The sequence below is a fragment of the Hesperophylax consimilis genome, chromosome 3 (assembly GCF_061612785.1).
Source record: "Hesperophylax consimilis isolate HC1 chromosome 3, BYU_Hcon_1.0, whole genome shotgun sequence".
NCBI lineage: Eukaryota > Metazoa > Arthropoda > Insecta > Trichoptera > Limnephilidae > Hesperophylax > Hesperophylax consimilis.
The window spans coordinates 10,857,610-10,883,304 of NC_142838.1; the positions used below are offsets into that span (position 1 = coordinate 10,857,610).

The 25,695-nt window shown below is 33.6% G+C and overlaps 1 protein-coding gene across 1 annotated transcript in view; it reads right to left on the reverse strand.

The window, feature by feature from the left end:
- The window catches only part of LOC149424941 (uncharacterized), a 460,249-nt gene that overhangs the window by 13,528 nt on the left and 421,026 nt on the right, over nucleotides 1–25,695 (reverse strand). Inside the window, exon 16 of the mRNA XM_089646910.1 lies at nucleotides 24,491–24,615. Coding sequence (XP_089503036.1) covers nucleotides 24,491–24,615 — 125 coding nt within the window. The remainder of the gene's footprint in view (nucleotides 1–24,490; nucleotides 24,616–25,695) is intronic.

A 25,695-nucleotide genomic window follows, 5' to 3' on the forward strand; every position in this document is an offset into this window, starting at 1 on the left:
AGGAAAGCGGCCTAACCGGGTTTGATGTAACTTCAAGAGGACGTATCAAATATCCAAAATATTTTTTTTAAATAAAAAGAACATGTTCAACGATATATCACACAATGTTCCGGCAGTTTTTCGTGTACCTACCGCTTAATAATAATTTATGTATGTGTACAGAAAAAAAAAGGTTTTTTTGGAAAGTGCATCTCTGGGCATCATCTTGTAATTTTTTGTATAAACCTATATAGGCCAGTGCAATTAGCGCCAAAAAGGGGGTCGCGATCGTAATTATTCCGGTAGTCTCATTTTTTTATATGTTTTATAAACTGGTCCCCTGATATAAAATCTGAGTTTCCGACCTTGGCGCACCTGTGCTCGCGCCGCTATTTTGAAAAAATCTAGTTTTTCCCAAATATCTCATTTCCAGTGCAAATTTCGGCTAAAATAACTAAACAACTTTAATAGAACATAAATTTACCTACAACTTTTGTGAAAATAGTTTTCTTCTATCTCTAATAGGTACCGAGGTAGAGAGTCTTAAATGTGCGTATATTTTTCAAAAAACTAGTTTTTTGCCTGTTTTTTTTTTTTATTTTTTTTATTATTTTAATATAGATCATAGTTACATTAATACATACATATTTTGCAAAATATAATATTTAGGTACATAATTGGTCATGTATACCTTATCAGAAAAGAGGAGCTCTTGTGCCTGATAAGGGAGCCACGATTCTTACTTAGATTCAATGTTATAATATTATGTTATGTGTAATATATAAATATAATATTTTTTTAATATTTATAAATTTTTTTTAATATAAGTTTTTTTGGAAAAAAAGTTTGATTTTATTTATTTGTTCTTGTTGGTTCGTAATACAGCGCAATTCGGAAGGGAGATTATTGTAGTTTTTATGGCTTGGTAAATATAATGGTTTTGCATTTGAGTTGTTTTAAAGATTGGCGTAATAAATTGATTTCCATTTCTCATCAGTTTGTAAAATTCTTGATATTCTGTGTTATTTTTTTCTTTACACATTTTTATAATTGAAGTTTGCTTAAATATATCATCAATATTTGGTACTGGAAACAATTTAAAAAGCAATTTTGTTGGGAAAGTAGAGTTTTTTTTAAAGTATTACCTTTATAATAATTTTTTGCGAGACTTTTACTGAGTTTATGTTGTTTTTATAAGATCCTCCCCAACCTATGATTCCGTAAATAAGCAGGGAGTGGACAAGAGCATAATATATTTTTTTAGTATTTTCACATTTAAAATATTTCTTAATCTAACAAATATATATATATATATATATATACATTACCTTATTCTCTTTACTAACTCCGTAATATGGCTTTTCCATTTCAAGTTTTCATCAAATGTTAGGTTTAGTTTTTCGTAAATACCTCGCTTCCAGTGGAATTTCAAGAAAATTTTATTGATACTAATTATGGAGAACACAAAATTTCCAAAATATGTGAAATTTTAATGTTTATATAGTTTGTTTTACCGATATAAAGTATAAACTAATCTAGGTAGGTACGCACAAAAAATCTAGATTTTTATTTGCTTTTTTAAAGAAATACATCTGAAAAGATGAGGAAATTTGCTATGTCTAAAGTTATCCACCAGAACTTTGGAAACCTAACCTTAAAACGTAATGATGCGATAGTTTCTCTTGCGGCGGTGACCAGCAGTGTCAAAAATCAGGGTGTGACTATGGCAATAGATCCATTAATGCTATTCCATCGTATGTGTATTGCCAAAAAGTCTGAACTTAAAGAATATTTCCAATGTGAAATCTTTCCTGTCCCATTGTCTCTTTTCTCAGAAGAAGGCATGCACAAAGGAACGAAGTCAATATTTTACTCATCATTCAACCCTCTACCAAATAATACAGAACTGGGAAGCAGTAAAATACACGTAATTGATGGAGGATACTGCACAAAGTTGTATGGGGTCGTGCTGAATCTTTTTCAGTGATTTTCCAGCAATATGTCAGGTATGTACAAAATTATTATGGATCGAATGCAGTAGTGGTCTTCGATGGATACCCAGATTCTATAGAAAAGAAAAGCACTATAGGGGTGGAAAAAGCAGAGCGTGCCAAATTTTGTTTTTTGAAAGTATGCATCCACAAGTGCCACAGGAAAAGTTTCTGGGAAATGAGAAGAACAAGTCTCGTTTTATTTCTCTACTCAGAACTTCATTTGCAAGATCCCAATTAACGACAATACAAGCTGAAGAGTATGCTGACGTTCTTATAGTAACCACAGCAAATATTTCAACATGATGCAGTCATAATCGTTGGTCAGGATATTGACCTGCTGGTACTCCTCACAGCTATCTCACCTCCCAACGTATATAACCAAAAAGTTGGTAAAGGTAAATCACCTAATGCGTTGTACTCTAACAAATGTTTTAAACACATTGAAATAGTTGAAAACATTTTATTCCTTCATGTTAGTAGTTGCGATACAACTGGAGCTCCGTTCGGTCAAGGCAAACACAAATTTTGTAATATTCTTCTCAAGAACCACTCAGTGAATGAACTTGTTCGTGTATTCAAGATTCAAAAGCAAAGCCAGAAACAATCACTTTGGCTGCAGAACAATTATTTGCAATTTTGTGCGACGGCAATGAGAAATCAAATTTGGAAAATTTAATGTACATCATTTTTGTTAAAGGAATAGAAAAAGAACAAATTCAATTAATCCAGGCTACCACCCATCAAAGATACAGTCCAGCAACACGCTTCAAGAACATACTTGCAAGTGCAGACTTGGCTTGGTCACGATAAAGATCCAACTGAATGGGGGTGGAAAAAGGATACCGTTGGGTAAATAACTCCAGTATAAATGTTGAAGGAAGCTGCACCTCAGGCCTTGCTGAACTTTATATAATGTCAATGCAAAAAGGTTGCGTTGGAAAGTGCACCTGCAGAAAGTCGGGTTTGAAAAGCTCCCTACTATGCATTCATTGCAATGGAAATTCCTGCGAGAATGCTGTAGAAGCCTGATGAAGGTGATGACGATGACGAGAAATATGATGACCCAATCGCCACAAATTTGGGTGATGAGATAGATGAAGAAGCTATTCAGGGCTAGGAGTAAGAAATTATAGTTAAGGGCTCGTACTTCTGTCTAAACTGATCTACCATTAATTTTAATTTTTGTTATGTTGACAAAGTAAAAAAGGAAAAGAATGTCAATAAATGTTAATTTTAGGAAAATAACAATTTTGACGATTGATGTCAACGTTTATGTTCCTACAACAATTATTGTTAAAGAAAAATAAAATCAAGGAATGCCAAGTATAAAACACTTTACCTCTGCTTCAATTTTCGGCCTGGTTTTGGTGGATTAAAGCTTGGATATGTAATGGAGATAAAAATACATAAATCATTTACCTATTTCTTTTATAAAATTTTTTTTTCTACAAAATTAGTAACAATAAATTTTTCACAAAATTGTACTGGAAACGAGGTATTTACAAAAAACCAAACCTAGTCGCGCAAAAAATTGTTTTTTAAAAATACACGCACCTTTACGACTTTCTACCTCGGTACCTATTACCTAGAGATAGAAGAAAACTGTTTTTACAAAAGTTGTAGGTAATTTTATGTTCTAAAGGTGCACCAAGGTAGGAAACTCAGATTTTACATCAAGGGATCAGTTTATAAAACAAATAAAATAATTGGGACTACCGGAATAATTACGATCGCGAATCGCTAATTGCACTGGACTAATAATAAGTGATCCACGCTCATATCGCGAAACTGTTTGTATCGGAAACTGTTTCATAAAGTTAAAAAAAAATCCTAAAAAACCAAAAAATAATTGTATTAAAAATCGTCCACTGTAATCGTAGCTTTACTTTTGTAAGTAATGCACGTGTGCAGTGTGCACCCTCATATTTCAAATCTTAAATAGAATAGCTGATTGAGGGAGAAGAAATAATATTTATAAAGGTGTGTTTATAGGAACGCTTTATAAACCACAAAAAAAAAGAATTTTACCATTACTTTTTATTTGGGAACTGATGGAAAAAAACTTAATTTATCGATTTTTTTTTCGTTTATAATCACCTCTTAATGTTTCGCGGTATGAGCGTGGAACACGGTCTATAATAAATTTTATAATGGAGTATTAAAATCAATTAACAGAAACAATAAAATCCGCTCAACAAGGTTTTTTCACAAACTATCCCTCGAAAAAAAGTAATTAAACTCTAGGTATATCTCAGAATAACTGGATAATTTTTTTAAATTTAATTTTAATTTTTCATTCAGAAAAATAAATATACGCGATTTTTCCATTGATTATTCTAGTTTTTCGGGATTCTACTGTATTTTGCATCACTAGAAAATCCATCTAACCTTGGAGTAATAATATATTTCTACATCATCAATCCCGTTTGATGTAGCTACTATTATATTTGGATTAACCGGAAATTCATTCACCATCTATCCCGAAATATCTAAATCCTACTGTATTTGGATTAAACATAAAACCGCCTTTTTTATTTACCGTCTATACCAGCGAATCGAGAGTCTACTGTATAATATGAATCGTTGTGCATGTCGAATGCGCGGTTGAGCGAACACAAAACCCCACCTTAGCCTTTGTTTACCCTCTGCAGATAAAAATTCCTTCTTTTAAAAAACATCTCAAAAAAAAAATTGTCTTTACGATTGTTTTGCTATTATTTTCATTGAAGTAGAGTATGGAGCATCGAATAGAATGCAAGGCAGGAAGAAAAAATGATTTGGACATTAAGAGTGGACGGATGGAAAAAGTAGAGTAGGAAGAATTCGAGAAATATATAATAACATAATTTTTATCAAATAAAAATTAGTTTTTTTGATAACATGTAGGTAATTCTAGACGAATAATTAATATTTTGTTACACTCTGAAATTGTACATAAAAAAGTATTGCGTTAAATAAACATTTTTTAAATGTTAAATAATGAAACCTTTGTATTTTGGTATTGTTAATTGTGAAGAATTTATTATTGTCTTAGGACGGGTTGTTTCGGAGAATTTGAACAATTCATCAAATTTCAAAGTTCATTTCCGGGTTCTGTGAAAGTCCTATTCAAGTTCTGTTAGTATATCATTAAAGGCTATTTGCTTGACAGAAATTGAAAAAATCTTTCGCATAACTGGAAAATGAACGATGAAATTTGATGAATTGTTCAGATTCTTCGAAACAAACCGTCCTTAGAAATAGGGGCTACCAAACGCTGATTGCTGAAAAAAAATATTTTGCCATTAAATACGTACGGTAATGGAGTGTAACAAATCTATTGCAATTTCTACTTTATTTTTAATTTTTATGTAAAGTCAGGGGAACTATGTCATCCGGTTATGGTAGGGGCAGTAGGAAGGTCTTAATTAATGCGGGTCTTGAAGAGGCATGGATTATACGAAGGATGAAAAACAGTTGCTACATGAAAGCCGACTTTCACAAAACCGAGTCGGAGAAACGATCCATTCTGATGAAGCGGACATCAACTGTGAACGGGTGTTCCGTGAAAATGCTTCTAGTTCTTTCGAGCAGGCTCCGTAGAAATACCTGTCGAACAGGCTAAGCAAACTACCATGCCGATATACTAAAAAAACAATATTTTGCTAAAATATTGCTCTCACTAACTCAGTAATAGAATTAGGAATATGTTAGCTATAAAATAAATTATTCATTTGAGTAAAAATATTGCCAAATTTCAAACATACACAAATTTTGTGATCCCGCGATCTTCGAATTTGTAGTCGAGGACCTTACCTCTCGGCCACGGAGATTTATACATACTCTACATAATATATACTCCGTTCGTCTTCCTCCTTTCTTTCATTTATTTCAACCTAACAATACCCCCCAGTTGGGCAAGTTGGGACTATAGAGCAAACACATTAAAATTTCGACTGCTAAATTAATCAAAATTGTAAATTTGTTGCCGCAGGTAAATATTTTCTAAGAATAATGTTTTCCCAGTAGAATTTGTCACACAATACACTATATGAATGGTACTGTCCTGTCCTATTTCACACATCACGTGGAAAGAGAAATAGGTCACACTGGGAATATTTAGAATTACGTATAAATATGCATGAAGGTTGTTAGCACTTCAGTTCTCTCTTGGTCGGCGATTCTAAGAAGCTCGTGTCGCTCAATTGTCTCTCATCAACGTGACTTGCTCGGTTGTCTCTTTTAGGTCAACAGCGGTCTTTTGAACGCCCTTCACGCGGGCGACGTTTAATCAACGGGTTCCAAAAGTCGCGAGGAGGCTTCTAATAGTCGTTGACTCTTGGCTGTTTTGAAAATGTAGACCAAGTCTATAGATATACATATGTAGACGTCGTATCATACAACACTAAATGCTTGAAGTGGTTCCATTTTATTGCAGCCAACTAGATTTACAACAATTAATAAGCAGACGCGTATATGCGTCTGTCAACGCATGACGTAGCACGTAGCCAAACGACTTTGCCCTAAATTGTTGATTTAACCGCTGAAACCGTGGTAAAAAACTCTCCGAGAGAGCAGACGTAATAACGTAAGTAACTTTTCACAAGAAAGGGTGTTATTACAACATTAAATTAACTGCGAGAATGTTTTTTTTGCTATCCGTAATAATATGATGTTACAGAAATACAAATACACGCAACCGTCAAAAAGAGCAGCACATTCGGCAGCGTCCGTAAATTGCCGTAAACGTGCCAGATCGAATCAACCGAATCGAATAGATCCGAACAGAGCCGAACCGAGCAAAGAACCTAGATGAATCTAACTGAACCGTGCTGAATCGAGTCAAATCTAGACGAATCGAAATGAACCGAGCCGAAATGAATTGAAACGGTCGCGATAGTACCTACACTACACAAAACCACGCAACTCACCACAAAGAAATGTAACCATTTGAAGTCGCGTTTTTGCGGGCTGACAAGTCCATTATTATAATGGAGTTGTATTTATAACGTCATTTTATCTCCAAAGAAAATGTACACTCTAATATTATGATTTTTAATTAAACCATATAAATGTTATAATCTACTATAATACCCACGCACAAGCCCTTGGTGGGATTTGTTGCTACGTACTACAATGTATTTTTTGATTTATATAACTATTCCAATGCCATATCAAAAAATTCAATAGAAAAATATAATGGAGTAACCTTTTGCCTTCAATATATTAGTTATTCAACGCTCTATGTCCTACGTGCAATTCAAATGTATACTGTGCTGAGATTGAAAGAGAGAGAGAGATGAAAGGGAGATGAAATAGATTTTAAATATCGACTAAAAACTTGAAACTGGAATACACATACATGTGTGCGAATAAAAGCTAAAATTAACATCTAATAAGTTCAAACTGGCGCGGAGATTGGTATAATCGACGGAAAATGTGGCACTGGAACAAATAACCAAAAAATGTTTGAACCTTTGAATTTTTTTGAACACTCTCACAAAATAAATTAAAGCTTTTTTTTTCTAGTAATCATATGTTTGGAAGATATATTTTTTAAACTGATTTCGTACCAACTAAAATTCCATATGCACGAAGAAAACGGAACTACGGCAATATCATTTATGCGATTGTTGTAAGGTTGAAGGATTTGGGGTAGGTAAAGAGAAGGGGTGGATGAAGATTTGATAAATGCTCGGCTATTCCGATCTAGTCACTAAACATAGCAAAAGTTATTTTACCCAAGGTTTTGATTATTAAAGGTAGTCTTTCATTAGGGAGTTACTGATTCTTTTGCTCTGCATTAATTGCTTAAAATTTAGATTTTTCATCGATTTCGATGACTTCTTCATTCAATAGGCTCAAATTTCATTAATATAGAGCACCTGACATAGATATTTATAGTAATATAAAAGTAAAGCTCTTCTAGAATTTATCTTCAGATACGGACTACCGAAATGTATGAAAATTGGGTGAAATTCTTGGATCCAGTTTATTTAAAATGATAAAAATAAAATGTTTGAAAAGTATCACGCCCAACCTGTGACCTGTGACACGATTCTGGAGATAGTATCTGGAAGCTGCATTCAAAGCTTTCATATGTCTTCGCAAACACCGCCCATCGTCACCGCCCTAGTCTCGCGCCTGCCGCCCACGTTAAGATACTTTGTTCTTCGCGTGGAATATCTTATAAGAACGAATGCCAAATATATTAATTATAGTTTGTATTATCTAAGCTGAGACGTGTTCTAAGTTAAGTGCAGAAAATACTGAAATATCTGTGAAGTTAAATTAATATTATGTAAATACATTATTTAAGTTAAATTATATTACGTAAATACGAACAAAAAACATAATAATACACTTGTTAAGTTCATCACAGAAAAGGGATTTTTAATTCAATATATAAGAAATTTTGTAGGTGTGGTAATGTTAAGATCAGAGAAAAATCTCAGGACAGTGTAAGAGCATGCACAAGGTTGAGAAAGGGACCCTTTGATGATTTGGACACCCCATACAACTACCCTGTTAAAAAAACGGTTAGTGTTTTATGTATTTCTGATTAGGCAGACAGTTACTTTTCACGATCATTAATGTGTCACTTGCATACATGTTATAATTGCTTGAAAAAAATCGTGTGACAAGATCTTTATACTAAGATTTCGAAAATGTTATATAAAAAAAAATTGGTTTATTTAAAAAAGTCCGGTCTCCCATTTTCTTGTATTTATTTTCTTAATTTATTTTTTAAATATCTCAACACTGAGATTTCCGTAGACTTTGACAATTTGCATTTTGACAGTTTCATTATTTGTCGGTACTGGTCGAAACAATGAAAAATCTTATGCTTATAGCAAAAGTATTTATGCATAAATAAGCTATTTTAATAACTTTGGTAAATAATTACCATAACTTTAGTTATTTTTACGATCTTTGACCCTACGGTAGTAAATGAATGCGTATTTCAACAATAAAATACAACGACAATAACACGGAGTCCGCTAAAATTTTGACATATATTATGACTTGAAGTCATAGCATATCAAAATCGTTTATACTTAAAAACACAATATAATCTCTCATTTTATTACTATATTGAAATCCTTTTCTCTTATTTCTTATTCTTATTTTCTTATTTTCTTATTTCTTATTCTTATTTCTTATTCTTATCTCTTTCCTTCTTTTACATCCTTTTCTCTTTTCTATTTGATGTAATTATGTTATATATATGTTAAATTATTATTTACACGCGTTTTTTCTCCGCCTTTTCAACACGAGCATTTGCTCTAAAAAAGGTGTATCAAGATGTACTAAAAAGAAAAAAAACTCAATGTAATGTAATAAAATGTAATTGTAAATTTAATGTTATATTTGTACTTCATCATAACTTGAAATAATCTAATAAAAAAAAATAAAAAAATAAAAACAAAAAAAAGTTCGTACGTTTCTTTGACTTCTGACTTATTGGCTACAACTATTTCTTTTTAAAACTGAATTTTGATTATTTGTTTATTTCGCGAGGATAAAAAAATATGTATAACTTTCAAGTTTATAAAAAGAAAAGTCCGATTTCACGGATTTAAAATTAAAAAAATCGACTAAAAAATTATGCAGAGTGCATTAGAATTTTTGCCTAAATCGAAAAAAAGTTACGCAAGTGGCCTGTTAGCTCACAATATAATATAGGTATATCGTATTGGGATGATGATGAAGTTTAAAAATAATGCATTATAAGAGTAAAGAACAAGTTTAAGGAAGGGAAGCTTAAATGGCTTCGACATTTAAACATTATTTTTATAAGAAATTTATTCATACAAAAATATAATCATAATAATAAACTGTTTATTTGTGAAAAATGAAGTAACATTTCAATTTTATAGTAATGTATTTTTATTTAAAGATGTAACCCATTAAAAGCTATGCATAAGTGTGTGGGGGATGTTATGTCTTTATTTATTAAGAAGATTCTTATTGCAGGTTTTGTTTTCTTAGTTTTATTTTTTGACAAAAATGTGTAGAGGGGATGAATGGTGAACGGGGTATCTGAAAAATATATGACGTAAAATTAATAAGAGAAGAAATCGGGGTCGTCCCGGAAAGACATGGCACGATGGAGACATGTCGTTATAATATAATAGCAAATACTGTAACCTAATTATTAATTAAAAACTTCTCAATTTAAATTGATCCTCTTTAAAGCATGTATTAACAAATCCCCCTTACAGCCTCTCAATCCTTCTTACAGCCCCCTCCTTGCACATTCTCGATGGGACTGCCAGTGGACGGGTGTAATACTCTCCGGTAATATTTATATATGTTAAATGTAGATTCCTACAATATAAACATGAATGTATATGTGTTTACTTTCTTTTTTTTTCTCTTTCTCTACAGATGGCCTAGGCTTTAAGCAGTTATTTCGTCCTGTATTATTTTTAGGCATATTTTATTCCACTATACCTGTACATATTTTAATATTGTTATTTGTGTTTTTGTGTAATATTGTAGGCATCCTGCAGCCTAACCACTATGTAGGGACATTGGAGGTCTAGATTCATTTTATAATAAATGTAGAGTCGTTAAACAAAAAAAAATTAGAGTCCTTGTGAGAGCCCTGAAGGGGTAACCATCTGTTACTTATACCAGGGCGGGTAAGCGGTGGATAACCTCCAGCCCCCTCCTTGACCGGCATCATAACGTTACCCAGCCGGGTGGCGAAATATTTCCCCCGTATATGCATCAGATCTGACAGACAGTGGAGCTATGAGCGGTCACATACAAAGGGAGCTTATTTACCTTGGAGAATTTTCAGTCGTAATGTGAAATTTTGTAAGGATTTGTTTATGCTTACGTAAACTAAACTAAAAGATACATATTTAGAAAGCTGGGCAGACAAAAAGGTTTTTTTACTGGTTGGAATTTAATCGATTGTTGTTCGTCCGTATAATAACACAATGTTTTGTCCGCGCTATGTTCATAGGAACCCATTAAGGCGGGTCCTTACAAAGTGTGGCCGCTCGTAGGTGTGAATTTCATTGGGATTTAGCGAGGGGTGGGTGGGGAGGATGTTATCCTGTTTATGTTCTTAAGCCACGTCACATAACCCTACATTATCTAACAAGGGAGGGATTCTCAAACCATTTACTCCAAAGCACTCAAAATAGCAAGGGCGGGCGGGCCACGTATGCGAAAAGTCACGTTGATTTAGGTGTAAAATGTCTTACAATAATAATTATTAAAAAGACCTTGAAAACGTGAAAAATTATGGGATATTATAAATCCAAAATAAAAAAAAAACATTAAAATACTTTGAGTTAATTGAACTACATTTCACGAACAGACAACCGAAATTATTATTTTTGATATGATGGCGGAGTTCTACGAATTTAACATAATCCGACTTACTTGTTAGATGTTTACGTGTCTATATATTATATTATGTATGATGTAGTGAGCTGTTTCTCCTTGTCAACTGTATCTCAAAATCATTAGTAAGTAAGTTATTAATAAATTTATGCAATTCCTGAATGATTTCTTTCGCGCTGTGAAGGCTTTAATTAATAGCAATATCTTTCTGTGATCTATCTCGGGTGCATAGAAGTAAGCTAGCAAACGTAGACTACCTTGCTTCTGAATAAGATATACGGTCTGTTGTGAACGAAAAAGGGAAGTTATAATACGTGACTCACACATACTATAAACTAGTTGTTCTGCGAACAGTAGACCTCTAGTAATAGTGGTTATTCCGATTTGACAGCACGTAACGCTCAGGCGAACTCTATGAGAGTAAAAAGGTAATATCCAACACGCCTATGATCTTGACAAGATAAAAATATTACAGAAAGACTAAATGAAAAGCGCTCGAGTCAAAACAGCACTTCGCTACGCTCAATCAATAAAGGGAGATGGCCTAAAAGCCATACTGAATGTCAAATAAAATGAAAGTTATGTATAAGGTGTGTAGGTATAAAACAAAGGCGTGGCACCGCTTAGGTAGTGTCATACTAATATTGTTCATGGCTCATCTCCCATGTTACAATTATCTATGATGTATCTCGAATAAGTTTAAGAGTTGGGTGTTCATAAATATCATTGATATTTTCAACGTCACTTACAGACAGTAACTATATTTTGAAGCATGTCACAAAATAGTAAAACTGCCTTCGAGATCTTTTATAATTACATGTACCTCAAATTATCCATAATATATTGGTGCATAACCGTTGTTTGGAGAAGATGAATAAATAAATCATATAATATATCTCAAAATAATATAAAATAAAGTTGCTATCCGTGTTTGTGCGCTACGTTCTTCTAAACCACCGTATTTTGATAAGATTTTCATTATCATTTAGAGAATTTCTTCCGCAAGGTTTACATATATAATACGTACATATTATATTTATAGAAAGTAGAGAAAAGTCGATGTTTTATAATAAAGTCGTAAAGTATATTATCGGGCACTACATTGCTAATACTGTCTAAACCTTATGAGATACATCAAAATAATGTACTACGGAATTGTACATATTAAAGAGGCCTAAAGAAAAATCCACTATGGTATTTGTCCACCTCCTAAGGATAACCCCCAGCAACGCTGGGTACACATCAGCATGTTTAATTTAGTTTAATTAAGTTTTTTGCCAAGCTCAGAAGCGCTCAGCACGCCACTGTGCAATTCTATGATTATACAATATACGTACGTCACTAGGCGAGCGAGCGAATCGGATATTTATGAAAAAGATAATGCGATTCGGTTGTTTCAACGAACGGGAGTTTTTTGTTCCACCAAACATCGCTGATGGGAATTATCTTCAAAGGAAACAAAAAGTTCAGTTCGTGCTCGAATTTAGTTGGATATTTTGAAAAATAAAACTACGCTTTTGATTGTAAAAATTGCGTTTGTCTATGTAACAATATGTTTGAATCTGTCAAAATTGGGAACGAATCCATTTTTGTTGTTTGTTGTCAACGTACGTATTTTGAAAATTTGTAACTTTGTGTCGAACATTTCCAAAAATAATGAAACCCATGCAAATTGAAAAAAGAGCTGTTGACCAGCAATTAATTTTTTCTCAGGAGATTTCGAGGAACTATTTTAACTTCATTGCCCGAAGACAATAACACTACGACATTCCATTTTGGGGAATATTTTCTTAGGAGATTTCTAAGCACTATTTTAACTTCATTGCCCGAAGATAATGTCACTACGACATTCCTTCTTGAGGAATATTTTGAGGTTGAATGAAATGGGGGAGGAAAAGGTTGAGGAAAAATTGGAGGAAAATAGGAAGTGTCAGACTATTCAGATCTGGTCACTAAACATATTCTAAAGCCAATTAAAAAAACTCGGCGAATCTATATTTTGGTTGTTTAACGACAGTTCTAACAATTCTAAGAGAGTAGAACGTGGTGTAAATTTGCCATAGTAAAATGTGTGTAAATTCTTTACCTACCTGTGTGAAAAACCCATCTAAATAAAATACCTGTTCTTTTGTTATTTTGGGTCCAGATATTCGTGTTAATTAGTCCAGAGTCAAGGAGCTTATCGATCTGTCACAGAGGTCAGCAGGATTACGTCGTTTCGGTTAGAAATTTCCACGGAGGTTTTCGAATAATTATATCACAGGGCTGAGTGAATTCAAAACCTTTATGCATGATTAATATTCTAATTAAATACGTTTTCACGAAGCATTACATATTACCAGTATTTGCGGTATTCTTAATTATTCCTTCACCTCTTTACTTGTAAAATTTCACCGCTTAGGAAGAATTTCCTAGCTTACGGTTTAGCGTTTAAAAAGGCGTAAGATAATTAGATAATGTATTAAGTAAAATTGCTATTCAAGACTCCCTTGTCGCCTGAACTCCTGTGATAGAAGATACGAGCCAGATTCATGCATAAGTGAACGAAATTTACGGGGAAATGGGCTCAGTCAACCTATAAAATAAACAAATACTTAATGAGATACCACTACCTACGTTAGAGTGCAGCTACATAGTAGTTTAGTAGAGCAATAGTTTCTTTCGAGTCAAACAAACGAACCTGCCTATGAAAATATGGTTCTTAATTCAACAATTGTTTAACTACCTACCGAATAAAAATAACACACAGTAAAAGCGATCAGTTGAAAAATAAATTAGTCGTGGTTATTAGTAAACAATACAATCCGAAATAGGTGCGAGATTTCATCAAGAATCATCGAGAGTACTCACTGCATAAATTGTGATATAAATTTTGGCAATGAAGTGAGATCATTCAACTTAATTTCAAATAATTTAAATCTTGAAATGGCTTTGGTCGTGTTTGGTGATCAGATCTGAATAGCCAGGTACTTCACCACCTTCCTTTTCTGCATCTCCTTCCCCTCCTTACTACCTTCATCCTCGTAACATACACCAAATAGGGATGCCATAGTCTCACTGGCTCCAGAAGGTTGGGAGGAGATGAGACTCTTATGCGGTTTTGACAGTGAAATTGACTTTTTGTTATTTGTTTTTGGGGTGTTATGCCGTGTTACGCTAACTCCTTCTTTAGCCAACGTTTCGGACAGCATTGCAGTGTCCATCATCAGGGCAGATGTGTTATTTGAGGTTGTGTTAAAATGTGAGCTTATGTATGAGGTTGTGATACCGTGTTGCCAGCTCCAACCCTCTGAGCTAACATTAACGTATCATTTTATATTTAAAGTTGTTTTATTCGTTTAGCTCTGGTGTATCCGTCAATTACCGGATACCAAGAACTATTGAGCTTAGCTCCATCGTCTCTATTAATGTTTACGGGATTTTTATGAATTTCAATGGCTTCCGTAATCAGCCGTGCTCTATAAGTTTTGGGTCTCCCCAGGATTTCAGGAACAAATCCAAAGTAATGCCCGGTGTCAATCAAATGCTCGGCAATTGCCGATTTGTCAGGGTGGCCGAGTTTACATACATAAGCTCATATTTTAACACAACCTAAAATAACACATCTGCCCTGATGATGGACACTGCAATGCTGTCCGAAACGTTGGCTAAAGAAGGAGTTAGCGCAACACGGCATAACACCCCAAAAACAAATAACAAAAATACTTTTGGCCGTGAAAATCTTAAATCATATTTAAGTGAAATTGACATTTAACTAAACTAAGTGAATCTCTTGTGATTGGTCAACACCATCGCCATCTTTCCTACACCAACTATACAGATTGATTCGGCTTGCATTCTCAATCGTGCCATTCGTTGTGTGTATACAGAAACGGGACGATAATATACACGATGACTTATAATAATAATATTTGTATGATTTTTTTCAGCACCGTTTTTGTAAAACAAATCACATTAAGGTGCAAATCTTTTTACTCAAAAATGCAAGCGATGCGGAGCATCCACAGCATGTATGGACGGACCGCGCCTGGTAGGTACAGAACCGGCCCTGAGCCGAACGGCGCCTAAAATTTAAAATACGGCGTAAAATTTTAGCGCCGCTTATCAAAACCAGTAGACAGAAGGTAAAAGATCACTGTAATCAATAAAATTAGGATGATTTGTGTTTTCGTGTAGCGTCGCGGTCGTGTTAATGAAAAAATAATCTGAAAAGCGATGTGTTATGGTACGTATAATATAAACATACATATTATACGTACATCTATATATGTACACGTGTACATTTGCGAACTTAAACGCGAACCGAGTCACGAATTATGGGAAAGGAACGAAGCAACTGCAAGCGGCGTTTCGCGCCATTTTGCGGTTGCTTTTTTCCTTTCCCATAAGTCGAGGTTCAGTTTGGCAGTTATGCTCGCGTTTGTATACTTACCCTTAGGTGTGGTATTGCCTTGGCACTACGGCGCACACAAGGACGGGAAAATGAAACTACGGCGCAAAAAATAGGTGAAAGGATTGTCTTCAAACTAATTATAAATACCTTTGAAACGTTCTTTATAAACCAGCTCAAAATTAACCACAATAATTTATTCTGAGAACGCAATCCAATAGTCTGCACATTTGCGCAAAGTCGACTTATTTTTCGCTAGGCCAATATTGCTTAGCTGCGTCTGATTCATTGATGTGGAAACCACGCTTGTCATAATATTTTCCCTATTTTAAAATCAGAAAGTTTTCGACATAGATACTGAAGGCATGTTATTTAATTTACAATATTTTTAAACATAACAGTTTTACAGTAAGCTTTACATAATATATGTTTTATGAAATAAAAATATTTTCTTTAGCTAGAGTTTTAAAAAAAGTTCCACGGCGTTCCACAATATTTTCTTACTAGTTCGAAAACACATCTTATAAGTAGGAGTACGTAAATTTCGTTTTTACGAAAGAGATGCGATAAAAGCGAAATCTGCATTTTATTTGCGATAAAAGCGAAATTTGAAAATTAAATACTTTCGCACCTTTTTACGTTACGTGCTTTCAAATGTTAATCAGACGCGCTAACAATTATTACAACTCTGTTCAAAACAGACAGAGACGGCACGAGTTGTTGCATATATGAGGAGCGAGCGTATTGCGGGATCGTGTTTTGGAAGACGCAAGTCAATTGCGCCTTTAAATTCGAGTTCTGTTTTCGTAGGCGCGAGCAATTGCGCCTTAAAATTCGAGTTCTGGTTTGCTGCTTAGCTAAGAAGTAGTGTAGATTGCGGGATCGTGTTTTGGTAGGCGCGAGTCAATTGCGCCTTTAAGTTCGAGTTCAGGTTTGCTGCTTAGCTAAGAAGTAGTGTATGTTGGCGTCCGTCCATCTCTTGTCTTTCAATCAGTCACTCGCTCATGCGCGTATGGTATAGTTGTGTTACTAACGTCAATATGGGCCGCGGAAAAGTAGAATTATCTGAACGAGTAAAAAAGTTCAAAGAGGATGGCTTGTATTTAAGCGATAATAACATCGTAACGTGCAAATACTGCAACGTGCGTTTGGAAGGAGAGAAGTTAGATACTTGGAAGATGCATACGACTTCTGTTACTCATTTAAGAAAGAAATCTGATCCTGATCCTCAACCAGGGTCCTCTGGAATAAAAAAGCAATCCACAATAGTTGGTGCTTTTGAAGTGAAAAGCGTGCCAAAACGGAAAAAGATGAATTTGTGCTTGGCAATGTAAAAATGTGTTTGAAAGCAAACATTCCGTTGAAAAAACTATATCATCCAGCTGTTTGCAGTTGCATGGAAAAATATGTGCCTGGCTCGGGTAACCTGCCTTCTGGAGATAATTTGAGACGTAAGTACGTACCACAGTGCGGTGTTTCGGAGAAAGATGAAGTGAAACAAAAACTAAAGGATCAGCCTGTAGTTGTGGTGGCCGATGAAAATTTTGACAAACAAGGCAAATGTGTCTTTGCAGTTTTACTTAAAACTGTCTCTTCAGAACCACAGCAGTCTTGTTTTTTAGCAAGTGTATATTTTTTAGACACTGCCAATGCTTCCACTTGTTCTCAAGCAATAATTGATACTTTGAAAGAATACGAAATTCAATACTCTCAAGTACATGGTTTAGTGTCTGACTCTGCAAGGTACATGGGTGCATGTTTCAACTTGCTAAAAATACTACTGGGTGACCATGCACTGTACTTTCAATGCTGGGCGCACAAAGTGAATCTTGTGGGTGACATTTTTATAAAAGAATTTAAGGAACTGAACTCTATTGTGGCCAAGACAAAGTCAGCCTTTTTGCATTCTAGAAAAATGAAAAGTTCCTATTTAAACTTTCTACGACAGCATGCTCCACAATTAACTCCAAAACTTTACCCTACGCCTGTTGTAACCAGGTGGAATTCTTGGTTTAAATCTGTGATTTATTTGAATGAGTATATGCAGCAAATTATCGATTTTCTTAATGAATACGAAGACGACAATTCTAGCACTATTTACCTTAAAGAATGTTTTGAAAATGATATTCTAACCAGTAAAATTCAAGTTCAACATACATTCGTATCAGAATTCTGTCCGAAAATTATGAAACTATTTGATAATTTAGAAGGTTCAAACTATTCTTTTGCACACATTTTGTGGAGTAAATTAGAAGATTTGAAGTCTTCTTTTCAGCGTCGATGTAAAGGCTCTTTTGGCGAAAAAACAATGAATATTTTATCAACCGAAAATTCTATCGATCACAGCATGATGTTGAAGACAGCAGCTCAAAAGAGCTTGGATAAATTGTTGGTACACCATGGGGGGGGCCGAATCCAACAAATGAGTGCTACAAGCACATTGGCAGATTATTTTGTCCATCGGAAGCAGCAAATGTGCCCTCTTCTTCTGTCAATTGAAATTCCATCGTGGAAAGCTTCGCAAAAATTCCGTTTTTTAAAAGTGTACCACAAGAAGAACTAATTGACGGGTATTTTCACAGACAATTACTTCGATTGGTCGGCCAAGAAGCTCCTGTGGATGTAATGCAAGTTTTAGTTACATCAAAATCTGTCTACCCTGGATTTGCAACAGCAGCTATTCAATGTCTCAATAGCCCTGTCAATAGTGTTGATGCCGAGAGGTACTTTAGTATCTACAATTGCCCTGTCAATAGTGTTGATGCCGAGAGGTACTTTAGTATCTACAATTGCCCTGTGTTGATGCCGAGAGGTACTTTAGAATCTACAACATTGTCGTAACTGATCGCAGGCAAACAATGAAAGATGAAAATGTAGAAATTACAACTATGCTAGCCTTTAATTGAGTTTTTAACACTGTATTTTTTTTTTTGCGAAATAAATGCGAAATTTTCTATTTTGAGATTTTTAAATGCGAAATCACGATTTTTTATTGGCGAAATTTACGTACCCCTACTTATAAGTAATATAAAAACGTTAATTGTAATTCTCCATTTTCCTCTTTTAAATCGAGGGCTTTCTTTTCAGGTAGTCTTGGCGACCCCGCTCTAAGGAAATGAAGACTAAAGAGAAAAGAATCACATATTTATAATGTAAAAATGAACAGTTTTATACGTTATAATAATTTTACAGTTTAAACACAATTATATGTCATATTTACCTATCTCATTAATTCTAAATACAGAAAAAATTGTTTTTGGCAATCTGCAAGCATAAGTAATCCTATTTAGGTATTTTCTAAGGTACTCTCCTGTCAAGCATTTTTGATCAGAATAAGAAACAAAAATGTTTTTGCAGCCGTAAATCGATAATTCGGCCTTGTTTGCGGGGCCCAGAGCGGTACGCGCTGTATAGGGTGGTAGTATTAACCTACTATTGCGTAATGTAAGTACCCTCGTTGAAATGGTAAGTCACTTTATTTTATTACAAAAAAAGTACTAATTTCGGTTGTGTCACTCTTGCGTAACTCTGGTCCAATTACCTCTAATTTACTTTGAATTTTTCATTTTCAAAATTGGAACTCATTGCAGAGGGATGAGATTCAGACGAGCGATACAGTAGGTATCCTACCTATTATGTTTGATAATTACTTAGAATTATATTATCCTGTGATTTTTAATGAGTCTGCGATAGTATATTACAGTAAAAATATATTTTAAATGCAAGGGGTTACGTTTTGTAACTTTAGTCAAGTTTTTTTCTTAGCATATTTATTATTGACTGGGAAAATAATTTTACTTCAACATTATTTGCAAAATTAATTTGTGGCGTCATTTTAATTATATAAAAATAAGATACTTTGTATAAACTATTATTTAACCAAAAAGGTTCGACATGTTTCGAAACCAATGGTTTCCGCGTCACGTTAAATAATGTTTTGTCTTTATTTATTTACTTAATTACCAATCGTTTATCCTGACCAAAAAACCACTGGTTTCGAAACATGTTTATTGCTTTAGCACCATAATTTAATTAATTTTTGTTTCGGTTAGTTTTAAAATTTCTCTTTTAAATAATAAGTACCTCAAAGATTGTGTTTCCTGCCATTATGTACTTTTAATGTGCACTAATTTGGTAAGTACTTACCCGAATGCATGACAAATGGTTTTAGTGTATGTTTCAAAAAATAGAACTGTTTGCATCTTGTGATTTTTCGGTGTCTATTGTCGACTACTGGTGTTTGAAATTCGGCATCTGCAAGATTGAACAATTTTCTTCTCCTCACAAAGACAAAAATCTGCTGCGCATATTGCATGGGCCAAGCGAAACCTTACAATTACAGGAAGGGATCTAGAAAAGGTTAGTGCACGTTTTTATTATAAGCTTATGCAATTCTTGACCATTATCTTTGAGGTGAAAATAATTTTAGTCAGTTATGCTTTCTTGGTTATAAAGCCCGTTTTTTTATTCCAACATCGATCATTTTTGATTAAATATAGAAAAAAATTCTCATTTTCATATAAATAAATTTAATTTATCACTACGAATATATAATTGAGTTACGAAACAGTAAATGGCCATTTTAACGAACCCAATCCTGAGGTGAAAGCTCGTTAAATAACCTGCAATTTATATTTCAAATTCAATAATTTACAACCATTCTTAAGATTGAATATTATCGGTTATTAAAACCAACTTCAGTCCATTGCACCGTCATTAAACTTGCACACAAAGTAAACGAATGCAAGAATAAATCGAACCTTTGATTAGGGAGTTGCTTTTCAACGAACTTTTATAATGAGAACGGAAATAGCTGATGATATATATTAGTATTGGAGGTGGTGTTGATACAGGGGTAGGTAGGAAGGATAACGAGACAAGTTATTAAAGCTATCCTTTCCTGGTACATTAATTAGGTTCAGGACCAACTTTACAGCAATGTGGGTAGAAGCTCGGCTGCACGAGTCTTGTGGAACTTCTTGTAGCGACACTGAGTTTCCGGAACATTTTAACGCATCGTCAGTTTGTTGGGACAACACGCCAAATGGGATATCCACAGTTGAGTGCGGGGCACAGGTCAAGAGGCTTAGTTCAAGAGGCACTTGGATCATCTCTTATTTGTTTCAATACGTTGCTGAGAGGATGCTTTTTTGAAAACAACTTTTCACACTTAAAGCTAATTGAAAAATTACTTTTCTTTATGACTATATTTTTATGCATTACAATTTTTCTTATCATTTTCAATGAGCTTTTCAGCAGGAGCCTGGCGTTAAATACTACATTTTATAAATTTTATTATTATAAAAGGCATTAAATATTTAATTATTTTTTAAATGATAAACTAATGTTTATAAGACAAGGTTTTTATGCATAGAAAAAAGGATAATAAATTATTATAAGCAATAATTAGTCGCCTGTATTAATACAAAATCGAAAATATCTCCCGAGTAAAAATAAACGCCGCCGACGGGAATTGAACCCATTTGACCATCTGACAGGACATCAGAAGGCGCGGGTAGTAATAATTTATTATTAAATATGTAGTTTTTGATTCTCTAGACGTTTCAACCTATCTGTTTTCAGCACGCATCTTAATTAGGTACCCTCCATTAGGTTATCTGAATAGCAAGGATTTATCGATGATGTCGATAACTTGTCATCGTATCCGAGCACGGCTGCAGATCGCTTATTTACGAACAACAAATTAAGAATATTTAGTCGCTATAAACTGTTGTTTTTTCATTGGAGTTCTGCAGTCACGTTTGGGAACGACGAAAAGTTACAGACATGAACGATAAAACCTTCATCGATCGATTCCAATTTATTTGTGAAAAATAACAAAGATGTTTTTTTTGAAAAACCACTGTGAAGCCGTGTAATAATTTATAAAAGAATCAACGTGGAAAACTAGTTTTAAAAACTTTATTTATTTAACATGAAAGAAAACCAATTTCATGGCAATCTTGCCATCAGCCAAAAAGTTCAAGTTATTTCAGCTTGTACTCCCATAATCAAAGATTTTAATTGACATTCTCTTTCTATCCTTCTCTCGCCTGGCGCAAAGTACAGTAGTTGCACTCAAATGAAATCTGCACAGTGTAGAGTGCAGAGCGCAGAGTTTCGGAATTGCATGCGTTAGCGAATAAACAATTAAGCTCGCTGAGAAAGTTAGTTTGTACAGCTTGTAGAGACTGGAGTAGGGCGGCTGGAGAAGTTTATTGTGCCTGACGATATTGTTAAGTGAACCAAATATTTGGAATTCCAGAACATTGTTTCCACTCTGCAGACGAGGAATACAAATACTCCACCATGTTTACAGAACATATATTAAGGAGTTAAATGTACCACGATTTGCAACCCAAACATTCTAGGCGGGTTAAGTAACACGGATTCTAGCAGAAACAACTTCATGATCATACCAGTTGTCTGTGATAGAATTTTAATTGTAACGTGAAATAATGGTGGATGAAAACGTATGTTTAGTTTAACACTGTTATGAGACTATAAACTAACATACAGAGTGCTCGAGATTTTTTTAAAGATATTCTTCGCAAGGAGATTTGTTGGTGACTGGTCCACAGTCGCGTCTTGTTGTGGATTGTTGTTCTAGCAATTGATGTTGTTGCATTTAGCGGTTTGTCGTACATATGTATTTATCTCTTGAATATATATTATTATGATTTATTTATGTATTTATTAACTGCCTTTTTCGAGGCTTTTATATATGAATATTAAGAAATATATATTATTTATTGTACATAACTGAATTGCTTAATTAACAACATTTTATATTTGTTTAAAGATAAATTGAAGATGTCCAAAGACTTGGTATAATTGATTCCCCCCATTAGTATTCTGGGCAGAGAGGAATACATATGGTAGTTAGTCCCAGAATTTTTGCACTGAAATAAATCCTGACTTCTAGTATTACGTTGTGGAATCCGGAAGCTTATCAATTATCTATTTTAGCAATACCAGACTATCAACTAAATCAAAAACAATCAATCAATATCAATAAACATTTAGAATTTTATATAGAAATACCAAGTCAGTAAAAATTCTTCTGTCTGACAATTTGAGCATATTCATATAATTTAAAAAATAGTTCAGCTGGAATACAAATTTTAAAATTTATAAAACTTAAGAATATGTTTTGTCTTCTTTCAACAGCTTGTACATGTGTATTATAATGTGGGTTCCAGACAGGAGAATTGTACTCAAGTTGACTTCTTACATAGGCAAAATATAACAATTTAATACACTTTATATTGTTTGAATTTCTGGTTAGCCTAGTTATAAATCCCAACATTATTAATCCCTTAATAGAGATTTCTATCATGTGGTTAACAAATGAAAGATTTGATTGAAAAGTGATGCCTAAGTCTTTGATTTGTGTTAATGTCTCAGGAGCATTGTTATCAATGTTGTAATAAAAAATAACTAGATTTTTTATTCGAGAAAATCTAACTATTTGAGATTTTTAAGTAAAGTCTATTTTAATGTAATGACACCAAATTAATAATTTGTTGATATTGTCTTGAAGAATCATATTTGGATAATATAAAATAGATTAATTTTCCTTGTCTATATTATCTATATAACAATGAGGGCACTAAATCAGAAATAACATGGGAAGATTAAAATGATTGAAATGTTGATACCAGTGGTTCGTGATCAAAGGGAAGCTGTGTGCAGAGGCGTGCATTCCACATAGGTACATAAGCACTGCCTACAATGCCTCAATCGCATACAAATATGAATAATATTGAAATTTATAAACTTATTGCAAGAAATCAATTTAAAATTTAAAAAATACGCGCGAAGTTCCACCTACGAATCGCAGCGCAATGCGCACCGTACCGAGACCGCGCACTATAACGTGTGAAAAGCAGAAACTAAGTACGCCCAATGTCGCTCACGTCACAGTATTTAATGTTTAACTTTTTAAGACTGCAAACAATATGTACTTGGGTTCAAGAGATTAGTGTCTGAATAGGCAGAGCATTTCCGAACAAATTGCGACGGCCAACAAATATAGCATATCAGTGCCATCTGTCGTTACCTCTAGATATTAAATTAATACAACTGAAATAGCGAAATAATGACATGATTATACGTTGCCTTTCTTATTAAATAAAGTCTTGTTTTTATTGTGTCTGCATTTATTAAGCGGAAAAATATGGAAATTTTATAAATCTAGTAGTAGGCGTGCAGTATGCATAGGGGAATGATTGGGTTTATGAAATCAGTAGCTTAGCCATTCTTAGCGAAAAATTTTATTAAAGGAGTACCTAGTTTTCTATGGTAAGATTTTAAATTTATTTTACTAATGAATTCGCTCTTTTCCATTTTCCTACCCTTATCCAAAACTATGTACAGGCCGTATGTAGTTTTATAAGTAAAGTAAACCAATCATTGGAGATGCCATAGTCTCACTGGCTACGGATATTGGAGAACAGTGACTCTTAGATAGTATTCACATAAAAGCAGCTACAGTCTAGCACCCTGAATACATTATTTTCAAATAGTGGGTTTTTCGATGAATAGACTTATAGTGAATAGTAGTGCGTCGACAAAATATGCAGACAGCCCCAAGCTCAGCAATTGTAATTAGTAAATTTATTGCACAGAAAATCCAATGGAATCGAAAAACCATTAGCTAGGTAGAATTAAAGCTGACAGAATGCTAAAATAGCAGCATTCAATCAAAACAAAAAGGTTTTCCAGCCGTTTGAATTTTAGACAAATTTCCATTGAATTTGAGGATAAAAATAATATGGTTTACCTGATTTGTTGAGATTTCAATAGTGAGTTGTCTTTCCACGTTGGAGTCCAGGATCCACGTACAATGTTGATGGTAGAAATTGTTTATTGTTCCCATAGATGAAAGATTCTTAGAATATATTTCGCCTTTGGAAAAAGAGAAAATATTGAATTAGAAAACAAGTAATACAAAAGAAAACATTTTGAAATCATATAACAATAACAAAATGAATCAACCTTCTTGAAAGTTAAAGAAATCATGTAAATTTCCAGTTAAATTTGCATATAGTTAACTCGTAACTTTAATATAGCTTAAAACTTACGGAATGGATTTTTGTTCAATGTCTCGTACATTGTTAGTCAGAAAAACTTATTATATTCAGTATATTTGTTAATTGTATAGCTGTTAGGAGTTACTTTATAAGAAGAAGAGAAGATGATTGTAAAAGTTGTATATTAATGTGTGTATATATATATGTGTGTGTATATATAAAAATATAAACATTTAGAAAAAAGTGGGAGATGCTAAATGAAAGATTTAAAGATAATTCCACCGAGGTTGATTGACTTGCAATTGCTTTATTATTATATTCAGAACAAAGTGGGAGATATTACAAAAAAGATTTAAAGGTGATTCCAGCAAGGTTGATTGACGAATGACTCGCAATTGCTCTATTATTATATTCAGAACAAAGTGAAGAAATTAAAATGAAGATTTAATGTATTTTCAGCAAAGTTGATTGACGACTGACTCGCAGTTGTTCTATTCTTATAATATAAAATAATATCGCGCCTATATTATCCCAAAGGATTGTAAAATAATCTTTATTAGTCGAGAAATTTTGTCACAAATAAAACAAATTAACAATGATGTAATTACTGCCTGTAAAGGTTAACTCTTAAGTATTTTATATTATTTAATAAAATGTTAATTTATTTAGGGCATTAATTTCCATGCAGAAAGAAATATTAATAACCCGAACAATGCGTAATTAGCCACTTACTGAGGAAATAATTCTTGGATTCATGTAACATGTACAATAAAGATTCTGAGGGATTTATTGTACGGGAAAATGGTGGAGTTAAAGGACACAAAGCCCACGGCTAATTGGGGTTGAGTCGGAAATCTCCCTGCCTTATACCGAAAAGAAAAGGTAAAATACTAGCGGGATACTTTACAAAATACAATACATGTGGAAACAATTCTTTTCGTTTTTGTTGTCGTAA